The sequence below is a fragment of the Letharia columbiana genome, assembly GCF_014066305.1.
Source record: "Letharia columbiana isolate WasteWater2 chromosome Unknown xpSc0000117_s0, whole genome shotgun sequence".
Taxonomy (NCBI): Eukaryota; Fungi; Ascomycota; class Lecanoromycetes; order Lecanorales; family Parmeliaceae; genus Letharia; species Letharia columbiana.
In genome coordinates, this window is record NW_023501182.1 from 1 (window position 1) to 22,751 (window position 22,751).

At 42.4% G+C, this 22,751-nt stretch overlaps 10 protein-coding genes across 10 annotated transcripts; 8 read left to right on the top strand and 2 right to left on the bottom strand.

Annotated features, from left to right (window-relative positions):
- Positions 1 to 159: 159 nt before the first annotated feature.
- On the top strand, positions 160 to 1,208 carry HO173_013362 (uncharacterized protein; the record flags this gene model as incomplete). Its single annotated transcript, XM_037315182.1, has 3 exons — positions 160 to 502; positions 544 to 553; positions 608 to 1,208. 3 exons carry the CDS (start codon positions 160 to 162, stop codon positions 1,206 to 1,208), a joined length of 954 nt encoding a protein of 317 aa, XP_037157914.1.
- Positions 1,209 to 1,530: 322 nt separating this feature from the next.
- Positions 1,531 to 1,767, bottom strand: HO173_013363 (uncharacterized protein; the record flags this gene model as incomplete). Its single annotated transcript, XM_037315183.1, has 1 exon — positions 1,531 to 1,767. One exon carries the CDS (start codon positions 1,765 to 1,767, stop codon positions 1,531 to 1,533), a length of 237 nt encoding a protein of 78 aa, XP_037157915.1.
- A 22-nt stretch (positions 1,768 to 1,789) lies between these two features.
- On the top strand, positions 1,790 to 2,263 carry HO173_013364 (uncharacterized protein; the record flags this gene model as incomplete). The annotated part of the gene is made up of 1 exon (XM_037315184.1): positions 1,790 to 2,263. The coding sequence occupies one exon, from the start codon at positions 1,790 to 1,792 to the stop codon at positions 2,261 to 2,263; it is 474 nt and encodes a 157-aa protein (XP_037157916.1).
- Positions 2,264 to 2,650: 387 nt separating this feature from the next.
- HO173_013365 (uncharacterized protein) lies at positions 2,651 to 3,095 on the top strand (the record flags this gene model as incomplete). Its single annotated transcript, XM_037315185.1, has 2 exons — positions 2,651 to 2,732; positions 2,791 to 3,095. 2 exons carry the CDS (start codon positions 2,651 to 2,653, stop codon positions 3,093 to 3,095), a joined length of 387 nt encoding a protein of 128 aa, XP_037157917.1.
- A 939-nt stretch (positions 3,096 to 4,034) lies between these two features.
- Positions 4,035 to 5,522, top strand: HO173_013366 (uncharacterized protein; the record flags this gene model as incomplete). Its single annotated transcript, XM_037315186.1, has 3 exons — positions 4,035 to 4,145; positions 4,917 to 5,255; positions 5,331 to 5,522. 3 exons carry the CDS (start codon positions 4,035 to 4,037, stop codon positions 5,520 to 5,522), a joined length of 642 nt encoding a protein of 213 aa, XP_037157918.1.
- Positions 5,523 to 5,788: 266 nt separating this feature from the next.
- HO173_013367 (uncharacterized protein) lies at positions 5,789 to 7,047 on the top strand (the record flags this gene model as incomplete). Its single annotated transcript, XM_037315187.1, has 2 exons — positions 5,789 to 6,443; positions 6,509 to 7,047. 2 exons carry the CDS (start codon positions 5,789 to 5,791, stop codon positions 7,045 to 7,047), a joined length of 1,194 nt encoding a protein of 397 aa, XP_037157919.1.
- A 62-nt stretch (positions 7,048 to 7,109) lies between these two features.
- On the top strand, positions 7,110 to 7,640 carry HO173_013368 (uncharacterized protein; the record flags this gene model as incomplete). The annotated part of the gene is made up of 1 exon (XM_037315188.1): positions 7,110 to 7,640. The coding sequence occupies one exon, from the start codon at positions 7,110 to 7,112 to the stop codon at positions 7,638 to 7,640; it is 531 nt and encodes a 176-aa protein (XP_037157920.1).
- Positions 7,641 to 8,136: 496 nt separating this feature from the next.
- On the top strand, positions 8,137 to 11,195 carry HO173_013369 (uncharacterized protein; the record flags this gene model as incomplete). The annotated part of the gene is made up of 2 exons (XM_037315189.1): positions 8,137 to 8,581; positions 10,594 to 11,195. 2 exons carry the CDS (start codon positions 8,137 to 8,139, stop codon positions 11,193 to 11,195), a joined length of 1,047 nt encoding a protein of 348 aa, XP_037157921.1.
- Positions 11,196 to 11,356: 161 nt separating this feature from the next.
- On the bottom strand, positions 11,357 to 11,782 carry HO173_013370 (uncharacterized protein; the record flags this gene model as incomplete). The annotated part of the gene is made up of 1 exon (XM_037315190.1): positions 11,357 to 11,782. The coding sequence occupies one exon, from the start codon at positions 11,780 to 11,782 to the stop codon at positions 11,357 to 11,359; it is 426 nt and encodes a 141-aa protein (XP_037157922.1).
- A 1,499-nt stretch (positions 11,783 to 13,281) lies between these two features.
- On the top strand, positions 13,282 to 14,967 carry HO173_013371 (uncharacterized protein; the record flags this gene model as incomplete). Its single annotated transcript, XM_037315191.1, has 1 exon — positions 13,282 to 14,967. One exon carries the CDS (start codon positions 13,282 to 13,284, stop codon positions 14,965 to 14,967), a length of 1,686 nt encoding a protein of 561 aa, XP_037157923.1.
- Positions 14,968 to 22,751: the final 7,784 nt, after the last annotated feature.

Genomic DNA, 22,751 nt, shown 5'->3' on the forward strand with positions numbered 1-22,751 from the left:
TCCACCGCAGGTCAGATCATGAGGATCGAAAGAGCCAGTTGCCGTATCTGGAGGTCACCGGAGAGGGCGTTGACAAACGCAGAGATGCGGGAAAGGAGGAGACCGGATCCTGGGTACTACATTGAGAAGCCAGTAGCGGGCTGATCGAACAGGTGATTGATGGACTTCGGGACGAATTCATGCAGCTGGCACCTTGGGGATTGGAACAGCAACTGTGGAGCTGCCTCGAGCCGAGAATCCTTGATTTTCACGCAAACCTACAGTCTTACAAAGGACGCGATCGCCGAGTTGTTGGCTATGGGACGCGAAGAGCCGATGTTCCCAAAGTTCGATCAGGTCGCTGGCAATGACGCCTTGCCTCTTCCACTTTTGGACGCTTTGGACAATGGAAAGATGCTGCTTAGGCATGACTTGAACTATGGGAATCAGCAAGGCGTACGGCAAGCATGTGCAGCGATAGTAGTTATTCAACTTTTTGTCCCGTCCGATGATGCCAAGCTCAGTTAAATCCGGAGGCCCTCGGCAATTAACTTCTCAATATAGGCACTGAGATGTAGAAGCTCTCTATACGCGTTGTGCACCACACCGGTACTGATACTGAATACAGTCTCCGTAACCTGATCTTCTTCTTTCTCTTACGATGGACAAGAAAAGGTGTCTTGCAGCTCAAAGGCCGCGGGCTCTTCGGGACAGTGGCGGAGGCGTACATCTCGATACGACGGACGCTTTACGGCATATTCCTAAAAAGTCCTGGCGTACGTAGCCAAGTACAAAAGCAAGTCACTGAAGCAATTACCAAACTCGAAGGAAAGCTAGTCCCTCAAGGGCCTGGCATAAGTCGATACCTCACGCTACCGAAGGAAGGATGGACCGAGCAGCAAGTGAGGGCAGAGCTGGAAATACTTGGTGGTATGGAGCATACACGCTGGGAGGATGGCCTTGTTAGCGGAGCGGTTTACCATGGCGGGAACGAATTGATCAAGCTACAATCAGAGGCCTTTGAAAAGTTCAGCGTTGCAAATCCGATACATCCAGACGTCTTTCCAGGAGTACGAAAGATGGAGGCGGAGATTGTCGCTATGGTCCTTGCCATGTTCAATGCACCAGCTGGAGGAGCTGGAGTTACTACGAGTGGTGGCACGGAGTCAATATTAATGGCGTGCTTGAGCGCTAGGCAGAAGGCGCGCGCAGAACGGGGGCGTCACTGAGCCTGAAATGTGTGTGCAGCTATGGACTGTGAAGGGCTTTGCTGACTAGTACAGGGTAATACCAGATACTGCTCACGCAGCGTTTCGCAAAGCTGGCGCTTACTTCGGTATCAAGGTTCACCTGGTAGCCTGTCCGGCACCAACATACAGTGTACACATACCCAGTGTTTCTCGTCTAATCAACAGCAATACCATACTTCTCGTTGGGTCTGCCCCAAACTTCCCTCACGGCATCGTTGACGACATTACATCTCTATCCCGCCTCGCTCTCCGCAAGAAAGGATCTCTGCCTCTTCATGTCGACTGCTGTCTCGGCTCCTTCCTAGTCCCTTTTCTCGCACGCGCGGGTTTCCCAACTGTCCCGTTTGACTTCACCCTGAAAGGCGTCACAAGCATCTCCTGCGACACCCACAAATACGGCTTTGCGCCCAAAGGAAATTCTGTCCTTCTTTACCGGACATCGGCGCTCCGCACGTACCAGTACTTCGTCTCCGCCGACTGGTCTGGGGGGCGTGTACGCCTCACCGAGCATTGCAGGCTCACGTCCTGGTGCTCTCATTGCCACCTGTTGGGCTAGCCTAATGTCTCAAGGCGAAAGCGGCTACATCGATAGTTGCCATAAAATAGTTGGCGCTGCTAAGAAAATTGAATCAACCATCCGAGAGCAACCCTCTCTGCGGGACGATCTCACTGTCATGGGAAAGCCGCTCGTCAGCGTTGTCGCTTTCACGTCGAGAACTCTCAACGTGTACGATCTTGCCGATGCTATGTCGAGTAAAGGATGGCATCTAAATGCCTTACAAAGGCCACCAGCCATTCATGTTGCTGTAACATTACCAGTTGTCGCTGCCGTGGACAAACTTATCGGAGACCTCGTGGCAGTGGTAGAAGAGGAGAAGGAAAAGGAGAGGGTAAGAATTGTGGAAGGCAAGGGAGCAAAGGGCGGAGCGAAAGGCGATGCGGCGGCGTTGTACGGTGTCGCCGGGAGTCTCCCGAATCCGAGTGTGGTCAACAGTCTGGCTGAGGGTTTCTTGGACACGCTGTATAAAGCCTGAGGATGCTTCTGACGGAGCATGGGCAAGGGACAAGGGGCAAGGGGCAAGGGGGGATCATTGGAAGCAAGCAGCATATGCATAGCGTCTAGGAAGGCATGATAGCAATGGTATCGATTTTCAAAGGCGTATTTGTACGACAGGGCAAATGCCAATTGGCGTAAAGCAGGTGTGGGAACTGAAGTCAAAGATAATATTTTTAAATCTTTGAGATGGTGTTTCTAAAACTGCATTGATCCAATTCCTCCGCTAAGTTTTGACCTCTCCATGACGTAGTCACAAGCTCGCATTAGCGCTGCTGGGAGAAGCTATGCTGTTGCCATCTACTTCACACTCGAGAAAATCGAGCCTCTCTTATCAAAAGTACAAAAACTTCAAGTATACGTGACAATGGCATCCCGCATCCTCCGTCTCTCCACACGCTCCCCGGCGTCCCTCCAACCACTCCGTTATCCCTTCACCCCACCCATCTGTACCTCTCCCCTTCCCCCTTTCTCCTTTACCAACTCATAGATTAACAATCGTAACAGTCCGCCGCAGCCTCACAACCACATATCCCCGTTTCGCCGAAGGCGACCTCGGCAACCCGCAATCCAGTTCCAGCGATCAAGCCCAGCTCAAGAAGACCCGCGGGACCGAGGGTGCCAATTCCCCAGATACAGCGAGTGTGCAACAACCTGTGTCGGAGCGGAGCGCTATTCCGGGCGACAAAGATGAGGGTACACCTACGGAGGATGCGGTGAAGAGGAATCCAGAGGAGCCAGCGGAGAAGAAGAGGGAGAGCGTGGAGAAGCAGGGGGAGAAGCCGCTAGGGCCAGAGGATGAGCAGAAATGAAGGGGGAGGGGGGCCAGGGGTTGAGAAAGGAAGCTTTTTGCTTTGACAGCGGCAGTGCAATGGCTTCTAGGGGAGGGGAATTTTCACTTCGATATCGAAGAATATATTGAATCTGCTATGTCTTTCCCGGCGTCTCTCAGCATTTCAAGAAGGACTGATAGACTTGGAATCATGATGCTGATCACATGAACGGAATTAACAACAGCCCTCCCTGCCATTGGCCGCTTTAATCGAACTTTCTAAAAAAAGCTTGACGGACCAGCTACGGCACCCTCTTGTTATTTTTCTCACCACGCTGATATCCGAACGAAATAGTCTCCCTCGCTGGTCAGGCCACCACATCTCCATATGTTTTGGGCAGGTATGCTTGATAGTGCAGAACACGTTGCTCAAGTGAATATTGACTTTCATACCAGCATGGAAGGCTAATGTGAAACAGAGCGAGAGAAAGGTTCCCGACGGTCTATACGGATATTCTGGACGGGTAAATAGAAGTCTTTTCATATCTGGACTGCCCAAGCTCTCGTAACCTTTGTGTCCCAGCTCTCTCACATCCTCGGAGAACTTAACGGATGAAGAACGGTGTGCAACTCTGAAGTTCAACATCTGTTTGCATAGAAGGCGCATTTGATGCAATGTTCCCCAGCGGCATTCCGCCGCTGCGATCTATCGCGACTTTGGAACAACCCACATCCAGAGCCAACAGACCCTTGGTCGGGTTTCCTCGTTCGAATCGACGCCAAGAACTGCAGCATGCTTTCGTCTTCCTCTCGAGCAGCAGCTCCGCATCCGATCTAATTATCAGCCCACCCTACCGCAAAACTTTCTTTGATCGAAAAGAGGCTTGATGGCGCTCTGACTGTCGCACTCAGCCAGCCTTGTTCGAAACACACGAAATCGATGTGGCAGTCTGCTAGTGCCATCACGTAATCTATTGCTATGATTAATGAGGTGGGCGAAAAGGCTGGGTCGCTGTACAACTACGCACACCATATGGATAGCCTGGTGCTGGATGAGAATGGGAAAGGGGAGGCCGAGAACGAGACTTTGGTCTAGCTGGTAAAGGTATTTTCAAACGAGCCTGTTCAAAGAGATGTGCACTAATGCAGACTCGAAGGTTTCGTTACGAGGTATACTTGATATATGTGACAATAAATAACATGTATTTTGTCTTTCTTTCCCGCTGTCTACTCTCTAGAAACTGATACTATTCTCAAATTCTGTATCTTGAAGGTCTTGGTTTAGTTACATTATGTTCATCAAACAATTGTTGTTTAATTACACCTAATGATCAACAGCACTCGTCCCGTCCCTTCCCGCACTATGGGTCCGAGGTTGAGTTCCTGGACCGTGTTTTGAACTTGACATACCCATTCTGCATACGTTTTAAGGTATTTAGAAAGGATGTGCGAGCCACATGCATTGCATCTTCACACCCTCGCATAAGATCGCCGAGAGCACCGAGGCTCGGCCCACCTTTTGTTTCGCCACGCTTGAACATTGATGGCTTTTACTAGACCATGCAGATATGCATCCATAATCTAGTGTTCATATGGAGATTTCTCTTCCTGAGTGAGTTTCTAGGAGTCGTATCCTTTTCAAACCATTTCTCCGGGCTTCTGCGATCACTGCTGCCCACCCAATGCAAACCAAGCTTTCGCCAATTGGCCAAGAGACTGGCTCTGGCTCTGCAATGCTGTGAAACGTACATTCTCTCAATTGAGCCACAACTTCTACGAATGTTTTCCCCTCTCGTCCTTGAGCCGTCTATCATGAGGGCGTTTTATTCGCTTCATCCTTCCGCTCACTCGAGCTACACAGTGTTCTCTACCCCAGCAGAGACCTTTCCACGATGTCTCGTATTTTGCCAGCAACAAGAATCGGCAAAAGTGCTCCAGCATCTTTGTACAACACCGGATTCCGATCTTCGCGAGCTCCATGCCGTGCTCCCGATGGGATTGCCGGACAGGTCTGCAACCGGATAGAATCAGTCCAGCTCTCGGACATGCCATCGAACGTCCAGACCAAGGTCAAGTATCTGGTTCTCGATGCCATCGCCTGTGCTATCGTAGGAGCAAAGCTGCCATGGTCAAAAGTAGCTACGCAGCCTGTATGGACGTTGAGGGGACTGGCAAGTGCGCCGTCTTTGGCTGGAACAAGGTACGTGCAAGCTTTACTTTTCCTTGAGTTCGGAATGTTCCCTGTTTGCTTGTACCCTGTACTTAGGACAGCCAGCGCACAAGTCCGCTCAATGCAGCCCTCTTGGATGGGTCTTTTATTCAAGGATTCGAGCTCGATGATGTCCACGTTGATGCACCGTGGCGTGCCAACTCAATCATACTGCCAGCTCTGTTCGCTGCAGCGGAGTACGCTCAGGGTTTGGATGCGGGATTGATGGTGCAACGTTCTTCATCTCCACCGTCGTAGGCTTCGAGCTCGGCTCCCGAATCGGCCGTGCCCTCCACGGTCCTGAGATGCTGAGCCGTGGGTGGCACAGCGTAGGTGCTCCTTCCGGAGACTTCAGTTCGGCTGCCAATAGCTGAATCATCCGAACCAGGGCGCCGTCTTCTGTCCTCCAGTCGCAGCAGCCGCGGTTTCAAACCTCCCTTAATCTCCCCTCTGGAAAGATAGAGGATTCCCTTGGCACAGCGTGCACCCAAGCCTGCGATTTGATGTCTGCACAATATGAAAGCATGGCAAAGCGCATGCAGCACGGTTTTGCCGCCCGCAACGGACTCTTTGCCGCTTTGATGTCCAGAGAAAATTATACAGGCATCGATCAAGTTTTCGAGAGACCATATGGCGGCTATCTCTCTACCTTCGGTCAAGGCTCGACGTATGACCCCACTTACAAAGAGAACGAGCTCATTGATGGCTTGGGACGGCACTGGAGAGGCATTGAAGGGATCAGACTCAAGGAATACAACTCGATGATCGCGACACATGCTCCTTTTGACTGCATTACTACGCTGCAGGCAAAGCAGCCCGAAAGATTCGCAGACCTCGGGTCCGTGAGCAAGATTGTGATCGAGCGGCCCAAGGCTCCTCACGCACACGGTGGTCAGCAGATCGGTCGACCCATCACAACGACCGGCGCTCAGATGAGTACGCGGTACATCGCTGCTGTACAGCTGCTAGATCGAAAAGTCCTGCTCGAGCAATTCAGCGAGGCAAACCTTGAGCGCGATGATACTTGGGACTTGATCCGGAAGATTGACTGCGTGTGGAATGAAGAGTTTGACGAGAAGAGTGCTTGGTACACGAGAGTGTCAGTAGAATATACCGATGGCGAGAGCTTGGTGCAGGAAATGCCGGTCTCAAAAGCTATCGGAAGCCTTCTTTCTGGGTGTGAGATAAAGGAGAAATGGAGGCTGATATGCCTCCTGCACGACCTGAGATCATTTTCGTCGCAGATCGCAGTGGCAGTATGGTCAACGAGATCCCGATGCTGATATCTGCGCTGAAAGTCTTTCTAAAGTCTTTACCGGTCGGTGTGAAGTTTAATATCTGTTCCTTTGGATCGATTCACTCTTTCCTTTGGGCCAAAAGCCGATCATATGACAATGACTCGCTAAAGGAGGCGATAGCCCATGTCGAAAATTTCAAGGCCGAATACTGCGGGACTGAGACTCAGAATGCCGTTAGAGCGGCCATCGACAGCCGTTTCGTAGACCTCGACTGCGAGATTCTGGTCTTGACTGACGGTGACATATGTCGCCAACACGAAATTTTCAGCTATCTCAACGACACTGTTGGCGACAGCATTCGCGTGCTTCCACTAGGAATTGGCGATGGCGTTTCTACCAGCCTTATTGAGGGCGTCGCTCGTGCTGGCAAAGGTTTCGCGCAGATGGTTGGCGAAGGTGAGAAGCTTGACAAAAAAAATGGTTCGTATGCTGGAGGCAGCATTGTCTCCGCACGTCTCAGACTACACTATGGAGTTCAGATATGAGAAATCTACAAAAGAAGAGGGTGACGTAACGTGGGAGATGGTTGACAGACGGTATAAAGGTCATGCTTACCAAGCAAAAGACACCACAGGGAACAACGGAAGAACATGAAAATCCCATCTCGCTCTTCGACTCAAGCATCAAGACAGAAGAGGAAGTGTGCCCGCTTTCGCTGGGCAATGACAATGAGGATCCGTATGCACATCTGCCAGGTGTTCCAACACCAAAGCTGCTACAAGGACCACACCGGATACCTCCATTATTCCCTTTCGCACGAACTACAGCCTACCTCCTTCTGTCTCCTGATTCCACCCAAAAGACTCCCAAGTCGGTGATTTTGCGGGGCGCATCTCCACAAGGGCCTCTGGAGCTTGAGGTCCCGATCCAAAGATTGCCTGAGCCAGGCAAAAAGATCCATCAATTGGCCGCGAAGAAATTCATGCAAGAGCTCGAGGAAGGTCGAGGCTGGATCTGTGATGCCAAAGACAACGAGAGTGGAAGGCTATTGAAGGACATTCATCCCAGCTGTTTTGAGGAGATCGTCCAACGTGAGGCCGTTCGATTGGGGTTACGATTCCAAGTGGGTGGGAAGTAGTGCTCGTTCATAGCCGTATCTGGGAACGAACACACGAATATGAAGCCTTCCGAAGACGATATGCAAAGCGTTGAGGCCGTAGTCTAAGAGTGCACATCATCTTTTGGTGAGTCCGAATCTTGCCCTTCAGCAGGAATCGAATCCGATGAAGCCGAAGAAAGTGACGAGGACATGGGTTTTGGTTTATTAGACACACTCCCCCTCCTAGGGAAATCACGCCAGCAAAGGGACACGACTCGTGGTTCTCTTCGCATTATTCTATAGGACATGGAGGGCGTCCGACCAAAGAAAGCGGCAGAGGCCGCGGTGGCCGACCACTACCCCACCATCTCAGAGTAGAGGAACAGCAACCCAATCAGCGGGTCCACCAACTCAAAGCGGTCTCTTCGGCTCAATCTCTGCTGGTCCGCCTCTCCGCTTTCACAACATCGGATATAAGCAATCCTCCCGATCGCCAACTAAACATACTGGCAGTGCCAATGGTATGTTCGGTTCAATGGCATCGGCTGGTCCGTCCTCTCAGTCTGGTGCAGCGGCGGTCGAAGAACGTTTTGAGGCCCTTGGCTCCACCCAAAGAAATAACAGACATGTTGCTACCGACAGTGAAAAAGTCATTTCCATCATCGAGCTGCAAGACTTCGAGGGCTCCTGGACTGAGGCGACGCAGCTTACCAGTATCTTGGGTATCAAGGAAAAAGTCCTGTGTAAAAAGAGGGAATCGTACTGGATCACCTTGGTGTTTATTGCGTTTCTGGAGGAAAAGATGGGCAAAGAGAGGGAGACTTGGGATCTGGTGATTTGCAAGGCAAGAACGTGGTTGAAGGGGAAATTTTTCGGACGGAGGTATTGGAGGCGGAGGCTCGTCAGGTTATTCAACAGGGGAATTGAAAGAGTGTTCTTCTTAGGCGTATCGGCGTGGCGGAAGGATTTAAGAGAGAAAAGTAAGTAGTTGTTGTTACAAGACTAGAACTTGCTCGCTTTTGGTTAATATAGAAAGATGAACGAACGGTAAAGTTGGGCTGACAAAGAGCAAAGTACTGCGTCCTTTCAAGAGGCAAGATCGTTCCAGAGCGGCTTCATGTCTCCCTGTTGGTCGAGGTTTTGATCGCCATTTGCGTATAATTAGTCCCAAATACGCCACACATCTTGCTAATCTCTGACTTCCGCAAGCAAAACTCCATCAGCAAACCATGGCTCCCTTGCGAAATCCAATGCATCCACGGCCAGCTCCCAAGCAAGCACCACCCTCAGGCCCCAAGGCTCCTGAACCCACTTATGGTATTGAACAGGAGCACTTGGCCACCCACGACGGAAGAGTGAAAAAAAACTTCCACAAATCTCGTTGCTGTGTTTCAAACAGGTGTCGTAACACTGGCGGGATGCAGCGCCCAACTTGGACCAGCTTTCACGTCCTGGTGAAGAGACTGGGCATTTCTTCCTGACGCCATACTCGTAGCATTTCCCGCAGCTCCTAGCATAACGTTCGCTTGGAACACATCAATAGTACTTGTATATCAAGTAGGTAGGTCATCTTGCGCCCTTTATTATGAATCACGACGGCGAACACATCGAGAGTTCTGGCAAATCGGCCAGAAGCATCGCGCTAGGTCACAAACCTCGGGGGGGCCAAAAGTCAGGGGCCCCCCAGGTTTCCCCCCCCCCCCCAAAAAACCCCCAAAAAGCCCCCCACCGCAACCCCGGGGAAAGGGGAAAAAAAAAACAAAAAAAAAAACGGGGAAAAAAAAAAAAAAAAAGGGGGAGGGGGAAAAAAAAAAGGGAGAAAAAATAAAAAAAAACAAAAAAAAAAAAAAAGAAAAATAAAAAAATAAATAAATAAAAATATATAATGGGAGGGGGGGGGGGGGGGGGAAGGGGGGGGGGGGGGGGCTTTTGGTTTCGCCCCAAAAGAGACTAGCTGCTGGGATCACTTACTTTAAGTATCTGGACAGAAATAAAAAACCCCCCAACACCATTTTACAACCCCCATTAAAAAAAAAAAAAAAAAAAAAAAAAAAACCCAAAAAAAAACTGGATACTGTTATTCCCACCCGAAAATAGACTTGGCAGCACGCGCTCTTCTCTACGCGCTGGTGGCACTTTTAAACTGGGGAAGGGAATCAATCTCAAGCAGTCATTTTTATCCTGCACTTCTGTCACAAGTTTGGGCGTCAGAGATGTATGACGCAAAGTCTCGTCTTCATTCCTTCACCTCTGCCTGCACGCTGCCTGAACGTTCTAAGTCTGAAACGAAGGATTTGAATTTGCTCTTTTGGTTATTGTGATAACCATTACATCCTTCATTCAGCGCCTAATGGGGCCCTCCACTTCCTCATAGAGACGATCAAGTTTCAAAAAGACCTGGGCTTTGCATAGATTCTGATCCGAAGGCTGCGATCGGCGCTATTGACCGAGAGCATGAGGCCGAGCTGACTCCGCAAGGTTACAAAAAATTGTAACACGAAAATAGACTGCTTTACTTGATCAGGGCAGATCGAATTATAAGTACTACCCTTCCTTCAGCAGTTGTCATCAAGTGCTCATGCCTGCTTTGTCTTGCTTGCCTCTCTCAAAGTTCCGTTGTCTCACAAAGTCTCCCTTTTCGCAGGCGTTCTTCGCTATGCATACCTTTCGGGAGTCGTCACGTGCAGCTGTACACGTTGTGTGGTTTTCCTTTGTCAACCTAATAGAGGCTACATGCTACTATCCTGATAAATCGGTCGCTACGGGCTATCAACCATGCAACGCATCTGTCGCCGAGGGGGTTTACAGTGCATGCTGCGCTGAAGGGGACGGCTGTTCAACAACCGGCTACTGTTTCGGTGGCTCTGGGTTTGCCTACCGCGGTGGTTGCACCGATGTGAATTGGGCGTCAGAATCATGTTGTCCCTCGTGTAGATCTGGTACTCAATTCTCGCTCTCCAGAGCAACATCACCTGCGCTGACACAACGGTAGATTCTATACATAGCTTCAGCAACCTGTATCCCTGCCCTGTTAATAGTGGCTCTTATACGGACACTTGGTGCTGTGGAGCGGTGGAAGGCAGCTCGCAGGCTGCGGCTGGCTGTTGCGATACCTCTGACTTCACCATGAATGCCCCTGGCATCGGAAGCTTTTTCGGAGTAGCCCAGGTAAGCAATGCGTCGACTGCAACTTCATCCACTCCAGCTGCCTCCACATCAGCCACCGCATTCACCTCCTCGAAACCTGCAACGGCTTCGAAATCGGCAAGCTCATCGACCACTTCATCTTCTAAGCCTGCATCGTCATCTAATCGATCAGCGGCAATCGGAGCGGGAGTCGGCGTACCACTAGGCGTACTACTGCTTTCATGTTTGGCCTTACTGCTCTATCGGGAACGTAAGCAGCGGCTTCGCGCGCAGAAAGTGACTGATGATATCTATGCTGCTATGAAAGTGAGAGAGGCAAAGGGAATATACCAAGGCTACGAGATGAGCATTCAGGCGAGGCGTCAGGAGCTCGGCTCTAATCAGAAGCAACTTGGAGAGTTGGATACACGTTCAGACAATGTGTATGAAGCGGACGGGCAGCCGTAATATGTTGGCTATCAGTCTGCGCGGGGCCTACGACACCATCCCTGCAATGTAAGAAAGAGATCTGAGGCGGTAATTCAAAAACCATTCATTCATTCACAAAGAAAAGGGCTAAACAGCTATTTGTTGCCTCAATCCGCAAGTGCCGAAACGTGAACCACCCGTCATCCCCGAAGGTCAGCAACTCGATCCCACCGACCCATACCATGCGTTTCTCTCAACTCCACCAACTCTTCCTCCATCGCCTCCCGGAACCCCTTCAACGCCTCCCTCAGCCTCGCTCGCTCGAATATCGACGCGACATAAATAAAAGGACGATTTCTCTCGACCCACAAACCGTGGTTGATCTCTGCGATATTTGATTCTAGTTCCGTGGTAATTTGGTCCAGCTCTCGGACTATGTTCGCTTCGATGCGAGAGGCGCAGCGCACGCAGAGGGTGGGGGCGGCGTTGATTGTGGTTGTATGGAGAACGGAGACGGTGCCGTCACAGCGATTTCGCGTGTGAGAATAGGACTTGCAATGCTGGAGGGGGTGGACTTTTTGCTGGTGGCCACATGAGGTGGAGACTTGAAGATTACTCTGACACATTGTGGTTGCGGTCTTTTCTTCCTGAAGCTGAGTGTTTTCGGTGAAGCAACCGAGATGAGAGAAGTCGCTCTGAGGGTGGAACACCGTCACTAATATGCTGAAAGTCGGAAGATGCAAACAGGGATTGCACTCAAGATTCAATGTCATTCAATGTCATTCAATGTCATTCAATGTCATCGCCTCTCGACGTACAAGGGATAAGGGAAGTGAAAAGCCTGTCACACTCGACTGCCACTGTACCATCTCCAAGTCTAGCTTTCGCTTTCCTTTGAGTGGCAAGCAACAAAGGTAGGTCTCTTTGTCGATTTGGCTGCAATTGTTCCTTCTTTGTGACGCGGGGAAATGAGATTGTGGCAAAGAAATGACAATTCTATCTATCCCTTTGTGAGGTGGCCAAAGGATTCTCGTGGCAAGGAGAATGCCATCTTCCTCTACATGACATGTTTCACAAGGGAGATCAATTCGTCCATGACAGATCATCACTCCTCCCCACTTTGCTGTTCGAACCCCTTGAATGTTTGATGTCTATGTTTCTGCTATTCCTTCAGTGTTGCGTGCCTCTCTCTTATTACCCTATCTTTGCCTTTGTGGAGACCTTGTCATGGCGTGATATGAGCTCTCCAATGTGCTCTTCGTGTACACTACAATCCGACACGTAGAGTCCAGGGACTCGCACAATGATCAATGATACGAGCGCGTCGATCTCCCGCCTAGGATCAAAGTTGCCTCTGAGGTTTGCAATGTCTCTTGATTGTGACCATTGACGGACTGGCAGCGTCAAGCAGGATCTTCAAGCTATATTGTACAAGCTGAAAATGTTTGGTTGCTCAATCTCTGGCAGAGGGGGTGCACAGGTAGAGAACAGATTATGGAACCGTGATTCCGACCTGGATATCGTTCCCGAAGTATTCTGTCCCATGGTCGAGAGCGACGTTTCTAATCCACCCGGTTCGAGATTCTCTGACGCTTAGCGAAACGTCGACCAATCTTTCAAAACGACTGAATATGTGCAAAACCCTTCAGCAGAGAGATGAGCCAAGAGTTAGGTTCGTCATCTTCAAGCTCATACTCGTACACGAGACATTGGCACTGCTGTCCTCCATGCTTCCGCCCTAACCGGATGTTATGCGTAGCGGAAGATTTCCGCCGCCTGGTCGCGAGGCGACCACCACTTGATTTTACTATCTACTCGTACCTTGGACTGCTACCTAAGAGTTCAGCCCTAACAGATCTGTCATCGATTATTCCAGCAAAGACACTACGCACTATTGGCCCAATCTTCGGCCGAGATGGCATCACAAGGGTTTTTCAAGTACACACAGTTACAACCATTGTTGAACATGACTAGAGTGGTCAATATACTACCAGGAGATCATTCATCGCCGATTCAGTGCGAAGTAAGGGCGATAAATCTTGATAAGCCTCCGCCATATTGTGCACTGTCGTACGTCTGGGGCAAACACTCAAAAAGCTACAAAATATTCATAGACCAAACAGAGATGGGTGTTACGCAAAGTCTGTATGAAGCCCTGCAACATTTGCGCTCACATGAGGAGACTCGCACATTTTGGATTGACGCTATATGCATTAACCAGCTAGACATTGCGGAGAAGAGCGCCCAAGTCCGAAAAATGCAGCAGATATATGGGCGGTCCATAGGAGTCCTGATTTGGCTTGGGCCCGAAGGAGATGGAAGCGCCTCAGCGCTAGCGCTAGCATCCACAATCTCAGCATACTGGTCAGATCAGGGGCTCAATCTCAGTGATGTTGAGTCGGAGTTTCGGAGTAAGAGTCCAGCTGATCTGTCAACTCTTTTGGATGAGTGCAACTCCAAATTTGATACTACACCTGTAGAAGCGTTCAGATCCCTGATTACTCGGGATTGGTTCGAACGGGTATGGACGGTTCAAGAGGCGGCGGCACCCGTCAAAACGAAGACTATCCAGTGTGGAGACTCTAAGATCGATTGGTGGAGTTTTATTGCTGCGGCCAAATTTCTTTCTCATGCCATTCAAAGACCGGATCTGAAAGTGTATTTCCCAAACACTGGTGCTCTCGGCACGACCTCTATGCGCGGGCTCTTCAATTTGGATCATCTTCAAAGATTGATTGGGGGTGGGAAGTATCAAGCAGATCTCCTAGGAACGCTTGCCAATTATCGACACTACAAGGCTACAGACCCAAGGGACAAGGTATATGCATTGCTGGGTTTAGTCACCGAAGCCTTGACGGATATCTTGGTTTGCGATTACGTTCTAGATCTCCCGACTGTTTACCTCAAAGTGGCTGAACATTGCGTATTGCATCGAGGTTCTCTTGAATGTTTGGGCTATTGCAATCCTTCCTCGCGGGACCTTGACTTACCGTCGTGGGTCCCGAACTGGCGCGATCCTAGCGTTAGACATCCTTTCGCCTATCTTTCAAAGCACAGACCAAGTATCTGCGCTTCAGATCCCGCAGCGAAAAGGATTTACTCCTCTAGTGCTGATGTTACGTCTCAGAAACGTCATCTATCCTTCTCAAAACTTCAAAAACCGAAGCTCGTTACTGAAGGATTCTGCATAGGCAAGGCTGTGGCCACCGGTCTTCCATACTACCAAGATGCACATCGCGACTCCGAGAGCGACGTCATAAGGGGATGGGAGCCGGAGAACCTCCAAGGTGTTTACGAACCAACTTGCGAGACAATTCTTGAGGCTTTCAGCCGTACCATCGTGGCCGACGTTGCCAAGAAAGGACCTCTGAGGGAGCGAGGCTACAGTGTTAATTGGAGTTTCTGGCGTTCTATAAAAGACTACACAGAGCAACCCGCATCACCCCAGCGGCGACTTGAATGGGGCTCTCTTCTTTTCGCAACAGTTGGTAGGAGTTTTGTCTTGTCAGAAAACGGCTACATGTGCTTGGCTCCGGGGGAAACTCGGCCTGGCGATGAGATTTGTCTCCTCCTTGGAGGCCACGTTTTCTACATTCTCCGCCCAGTCGGCGAAAGCTGGTCTTTTGTCGGCGAGTGCTATGTTCATGGGTTCATGGATGGCGAAGCGATGAGTCTCCTTGTGAATGAAACTTTGGAGCTTCAGGAATTTACGATCGTTCAGATGAGCTACAATCCACCTGCAACACTTGTCTACCGTACAACCTCTGGTTTTTGCAGAATGTTTGCTAAAATTGTAAAACGAGCGAATTGATCACAGCGTTGGGGATCCTTAGCACAGATTGGTGCCATCAGCATCACCCATAACTGTCGCAGTTTCTTCAGTCTGCCTATCCATCACCCCCTGGATCTAATCTCGTTCGCATTTTTCGACTCCGCAACGCAACAGTCTTAGAGACCATGGATGCTGTCCATAGTCTTCAATCATTACAGCGCTACGCTCACAGTATCTCTCAGCCATCATGGCATTTCTCTGCGACTTAGCCAACGGAGGTCCGAGCGACAAAGCTTCCAAATTCCAGGATAAGGTGTCGAGGAATGCCGTTGATTATAGTCAGCCTCAAGCGGGCAAGGATCTGACCAGCGGCATCCAATTGAAGGTGAAGAGGAACAGCGGTAAATCAATGGTCCCCGGCGGCGCAACTTCACTGTTCGTCGCACTGCCTGAATGTTGGAACCAGCCTTTGTTGAATTGTATGTGCCTCGTTTGTTGCAGCGGTAGTTCCACCATCGGGTAGGTTATATGTCTGGTGTAGTATGTATGTACTTTGTGAAGTTTCAGGACCGTGCTGAATCAGAGTGAGCGGGATAGAATCAAACATCTCCACTTGTCTCCAATCCTGTGTCTCAGGTTTGCATTCATCTGTTATTCATGGGCCAAATTATCGGAATTTATTGACCGTTTGACTTTGGCAGGCTTTACAAGGCTCCAGTCCAGTTCTATGTTGTGTACTCGGGTAGTAAGACATGTCCTGTGCTTTTGCAAATTGCAATGATGATACAGAAAATAAGAAGCATCGCAACACCATTGTACCAGCGCCATTAGGAATCGAACCTAATACGAACTCAATATCTCCGCCAAACAAATACCTCCAACAACAGATACTAGACTAGAAAATAAGAAGCACCGCAACACCATTGTACCAGCGCCATTAGGAATCGAACCTAATACGAACTAAATACCCCCAACAGAAGCGGGACGGGTTTTGCTAACCGTTACGACTAGACCAAAAGGTGATCACTAGTAGTCCGTCACTAAACAGTAACTTATACTAGTTGTAGGCTTGAAAGCGTATGACCGCTTCCCTACAAGTCGGAAGGTGCTTCCTGCGGGGTCGTTCTTTCTAGCTTTATTTATGAATTGCAAATTAAATAAGAATGCTTGGCAAAGCTGATTCAGCTCCGCCTCCGACTTTTTGTTAGCGTCATTCATAAAAGATTGTAGAGAACGTACTTGCCACTCTTGCAATAGCTACTGTCGTCTGCTACCTCAGTTAGACATTCGTGATATCGAAGCTAGTGGGTATACACGCTTTTTCTGGTGTTTTACCTCTAACTTAGGCGTGTAATAGCCACATCGCCAGCCCTTAAGATTACTCCGGACGCGATGCCACCATTTAGAAAGGATCCCTCTGTACGCCAGCATACCCAACTCTTACTCGAATCCCATTGGCGATCTAAAGCCGTAGCTGCGGATGCCTGTTCCAGTGTATCGACAGCGTATCGATAAGAGCGAAAGCATGTAATCGATGTTAGTAGCTGTGATAGATTTGCGGTGGAGCATTTCAAGTAGAGCACTGCAGGCTACGGCGAAATTGAGGCATTTAAACGAGATTTGGAGTATTTGACTATGGAGATAATAGAGTAATTACAATGAAATACTACGTAATATTAATTAAAATCCTTCACCTTCTCTATAACCTTCTCTCTAACCTAATCGTTCCAGAGCATAAGCATACTAATAAATCTCTCTCCATCTTGGCCGTCTGACGAGAATTGACGATATTTCGAGGCATTGCAACATTACCGTATTCGTGTTTAGGCTATACAGAAGCTTCAAAAATATAAAGTGGGCTGATACAAGAGTGGCAAGTACGTTCTCTACAATTTTCTATGAATGGCGCTAACAAAAAGTCGGAGGCGGAGCTGAATCAGCTTTGCCAAGCATTCTTATTTAATTTGCAATTCATAAATATAGTATAGTTTGCTTGGCTAGATCCTTAGGGAATCCTCGGAATCCTGCCTCCATAGAATCTACATCCTCTTCTACCCACACGAGCCGTGGTTATTCTTATTCTTTGGAGGTTCTTACCCGGATCTTTTTGTGGCCCTAAAGTAGAATCTTCTTTATTATCATTCTTGCGTGTTTTTAGAATCTTTATTTAGTCTACCCGGCTGTAATCTATCGTTATTCATTTTTTTTCCACTAAATCCCTCACTGAAAATCTCACTACGAAAGTACTTTCTTAAGTCATTCAGTCTAGAAAGCCTCTTATATCTATTAAACTATTTCTTAAGACTTAAAAAGTCTTTAGTAAGTATCTTAAGAAGTTGTTATCACCTAACTTAATTCTCTAGTTATTATTATTACTTATTAAAACTCTCTTATTATTACGAAAGCAAGTAAGTTATAATACTATTATTCTAGCGAGTATTAAAAATCTCCTCGAGGAATTAACTTATTACTATCGTCTTAACGTCTTAAACTTCTCGAGAATTCCTCTTAATAATAGTTCTACGAATTTTATAGTCTCGTTATTAGAATCTTATCGAAGCACGCCTTCTTTAGATTAGTCTAAAGCTCTTATATAGTTTAATACTCTTTCTAATAATACTATAAAAGCAATTATATCTTATTCTATATTTACTATATATAATAACTTCTCTAAGATTATTAGTATATTAGTATTAAAGTAACTTTAAAAGTTTAACTTCGATATAAAGAATTACTAAGATAAAAAAGATCGTTTTCTCTTAATTAAGTATCTAAGATATCTTAATATACTTCTTATCAACGATACTTTCGAGTAATTAGAAAATTATTTAAAAGCTATTCGACTTTTTATCGAAGTAGAGAATATTAATTTCTAATAAATAATTTAGTAGTTTCGAGCTATATTCTATAAGAAGTTTCTTTTAAAAGCTATAAAAGTAAGTATAATCTCGTTTAATATCGAGATTATAGACCTATATTAACATCTTAAAAAATTTCTTACTTTCTACTTTAAGCGTATTATTAATTTAATATAAAGAGTTAAAATTAAAAATAAACTCGCTATTACTCTTAATACTATCTTTAATCTTCTTAAATCTACTATACTCGATATTATTCTTTATATCTTTATTAGAGAATTAAATAATTAAGAGATTTAAAAAAAAGTAATAAGAGGTATAATATCTTCTAATAGATCTCTATATATAATCTATAATCTCGCGAAAGAAGTATAACGTATTAACGTCGAAATTTAGAAGCTTTTAGATAAAGAATTAAGATTTAATTAACTATAGTTCTATAAATCTCTTATGAAATAAAATTTACCGAAGTAGTAGATAGCTTTCTTACTTACTTCTTATTAAGCTATTAAAGCTCTAAGGCCCTTACATTATTAGTCTTAATTCTTTTATATAGATTCACTAAAGTAGCTATTAGAGGCTTTCGCGAGATCTTAATATTTTATATAATTCTAACTTTTAGAGTATTATTATTCTTTATATAAAGTTCTAGCTTCTACTTTAACTTTAATTTTAGCTTAAAATCTTAATAAAGAAAACGCTAATAAAAGCGAACCTTCGAATTTTATAGCTAATAATCGCTTCTATAACTATTAATTTATTCTAAAAGATATACTTAAGCGTAATACTTCGAAAAACTCTTATATTAATAATATAATCTATTAGTCTTATAAAAAAGATAATTAGCTATATATTAAGTATAGTATTAAAAATTATATCTCTTCTTATTATAAGAATACTTTACTATCTATTTAGAAATAGTTATATCTAAAAATATTTATTTTCGAGAATAATTTATAATTAAACTTTACTTTCGTTAAATTCGAAGAGTTTAATAAATCTTCTAGATTCTATAAGACTACTTCTTCGCCGAAGCCTTTTATAACTTCTTCTTCTTCTTCTTCTTTAGCTAGATCGAGTTAAGTAATATCTTTAAGCTTTATAAATTCTTATATTTCTTCTTATTCTAATTTAGTGTAGTTCGAAGTAATAGAGCTAAATTAATCTTATTTCGCTAATATAAAAACCGCCGAAGCTTTTCTCGATAAAGAATTAGAATTTAATAAATAAACTTATATAGAAGAAGTATTAATACTAGTATTAGTATCAATATTAATATCTTAATAATAATAAGAAAAGTAATCTAAGAAGTCTTAATTAATACTTATTTAACTATAGTAATTTATATTATAATAGTTTTAGATATCTAGTATTAATAGAAGTAGTCTAATATTAATCTAAATTCTAATACTTCTTTCTACTTATTATAAGTTTTTATCTAAATAGATTTATAGTAGTCTTCGATAACTATAGATTAAAGATCTTCTTTCTAAAACTAGTTATATCTATTTTAGATTATTTTAAAAGAAAAGCGTCTTAAATATAAAGATAAAAAGCGAGTTAATAAGAAAGTAGAATCTTAATCTTTAATAGATCTATTTAATAGATTAGAATATAATTCTTCTATATTAATTTAATATATATTTAAAAATATTAAAATTAATATAAGTATAATAAATCTTATAGTATAATTATCTACTATATATAAAAAGTTAAAGCGCCTTTATACTCGAGTTTCTAAGAAATAAACTTTAAAGCCTATTACAAATACTATATAAGCACCTTTAATTAACTTTTAATCTACTTTTATTTAATAAATTTTATAGATATCTATATTACCTTTAAGATATTCGTAAGCCTATTAATCTATATCGATATTTTCTTCTATATTAGCACCTTAAGTATCTATATCTTAGCCTTCTTAGTAAACTTTAGAGAACTCTACTACGTTAGTATTCATATTTTAAATTAATATTTCTACTATAAAAGCTAAGAAGCATATATACTTTCTAAACTCTCTTATAAATATAAATAAAGCATTTTATATTCTTATTATTATAAGAAAATAGAATAAATTCGACGTTAGTCTCGAGAAATCTTATACTTAGATAAATTAAGATTTCGATATAAATATAATATCTTCTAGACTAATACGCCTTCTAGGCCTATATCTTTATCTACTTTCAAAAATTAAATTTAAAAGTCTTTTTATATATACGACGAATTATTATAATATTATATTAGAATATTAAGTATAGCTTATAATTAGTATAAAAGAAATTTAAAGAAATATTCGATACTTTATAGCTTCGAAAGTTATATTTATTATAGAATTAAAGAGATCTAAATATCTTAGTCTAATCCTTAAAATTCCATAGCTTTAAACTATAAATACTTTCATTTCGATTTATCTTTCTATTATTTTCCTAGAAGATAAATTAAAAGATAAAAAAGTCCGAAGAATCGTGGATCTGAAAATGATTTTTTATAAAGATTATAATTTATTAATATATCTTAAGTTCATTATAATTATCTCGAAGGCTATCAAGTAAGATAAGCTAAAGACTTTTTTTAAGAAAATTAATTCTTTAAAATCTAATAGTTCTTTTAATTCTAAGAATAATTTATTAGATATTAAAGAGATTAAGCGTTAGAATTTTTAGTAAATTAAGTTTATCTTAAGTAAAATATTAAATTACTAGAACTCGTAGAAATTTATCTTAAGAATTTAAGCCCCTTAAGTACTTCTATTATTATTTTTAAAGTTCTTAATTCTTTTTCTTTATTAAAGTAAATAATTATTATAAGCTTTTTAGATTAGTCTATCGAAGTCTTTAATACTTTAAAAATATTAATACTATTATTTCTATAGATATTTCTTAAATAAGTATTTTCTACTAAAAAGATAATTCGCTAAAGTCTTTTATAGTATTTCTTATTATTAGAACTTAAAGAATAAGCTAATAAGCTAGAATTAAGATTAATTTTTAAATTACTTATTACTATAATAGAGTAGAGATTATAAATATTATAATTACTATATTAATATAAATATCTTAATAGAAAAGATCTAAGAGATTTATCTTATATAAATCTTATTATATATTAAGTATATATTATATCTAGTATAAAGTCTACTTTCTCGAAATCTTAGAAATACTAGCTTTCTTATATAGAATAATAGTTAAAAAAGCTTATTTAGAACGATCTTAAAGATAATATCTATAAACTTACTAAGTCTATAAATAGATATATATTTTTATAGAATATACGAGCTATTATAATAGATAAAATCGAGAATTCGAAATCTACTAACGAGCTCTAAATAACTTTTAATTATTTTTATATTACGAAGCTTCTTTTAGAAGCTTATCTCGAGCTAAGCTTAAAAGTTTATAATTATCTATTTAATTTACGTTATAAATACTTATTTTCAACTAATTTAAAATACGTATATCTTATAATACCTCTATATTCTAATAATAAATATTATTTTACTTTCACTATTTCAGATATCGATTAAGTACAGTCTACGAGGATATAGTAGGAGTTATAATCTATAGGCTTTACTATAATAGAGCTAGCTTATAAAATATTTAATTCTATTTCTTTAAAATCTTTCTTATTATATTCATCGAATTCTAAGATTTTATCGTCTCTTATATTTTATATAAACGAGTTTTTTAATAGCTTCTATAACTTCGAGAATCTATTTTCCTTTCTATAGTATTACTTCTTTTCTAAAATTAAATAAATTAAATTACTCTTATTCTTTAAGAAACTATAATTATTTATATTATTAATTAAGATTCTTAATATAACTTATATTATTAAAGAATATATTTATATTCTTAAGAAATAGATTATTAAAGTAGCTAAATAGTCTATATTATTAGATTAATTAGAAGTTTAAGATTTCTAAGAAACTATTAATATTATGCGTCGGTAAGTAAAGAACTTCACGGAAATCGCGAGATTTCTTTTTAGATTTATAGAAAAGATAGAATAGCGATAAATTTAAGTAGAATAGCTATCCTTCGAGATTTTATATATTAAATATATTATAAGAATTAACATATACGATATTAACTTAAGTTGAATCGTTTATATATATATTAATACTTCCAATTTTATAGCTAAATATACTATTATATAGTATTATATTCTTATACTATAAGAAGCTATTCTATTAAAAGCTTTATAATCTTAGAAGTCTTTCGTAATAGAAAAGAATAAGAAAGTATCTATCTTATACGATTCGTTTACCTTTAATCCCACTTAAAAGAAGTACCCTACTTATAAGCGAGAACTCTACGCTATTATCACGTTCTATAAGAAGTATAACTACTTATATAAGCACTTATATTAATTTACTATAATACACACTAATTATAAGCCTCTTACGCACTTTCTCGACTTAGATCTTTATAAGGGAATCTATAAGTATTAGGCTAATAGACTTCATCGTTTAAATCTTACTATTTAATATATATCTAAGTCTAGAAATAAAGCTATTAATAACTTATCGAGAATCTTATTTAATATTAAATACTTAAAGAATATTATAATTATACGAGTATAATAGAAACTAAAAAATTATAATTCGAAATAAATCTAAAAGAATAATAAGAGTAAATTCGATTTATTTCTAGTAGTACTCATTAAATCGGAATAACTTAAAGTTATTAATAGGGGCACGCTATATAATATTTCTTCTTTCTCGCTAAAAGCTATTTCTACTATAAAAATTATAAAATTATTTATAAAAGCCTTTAATAAGATCGATAAGAACGTTAAGATTTAGATTAAAGCTTATCATAATAGTATCTAATTCGACGAAATCTATAAATTCCTTACCGTAGAATCTTCGGCTTTTACTACTACGCTACTTTAAAAAGCTTTTAAATATTAGATAATATAATATATTCTATAAATCTTTCGAGAAGGCGTATATTTATCTTATAT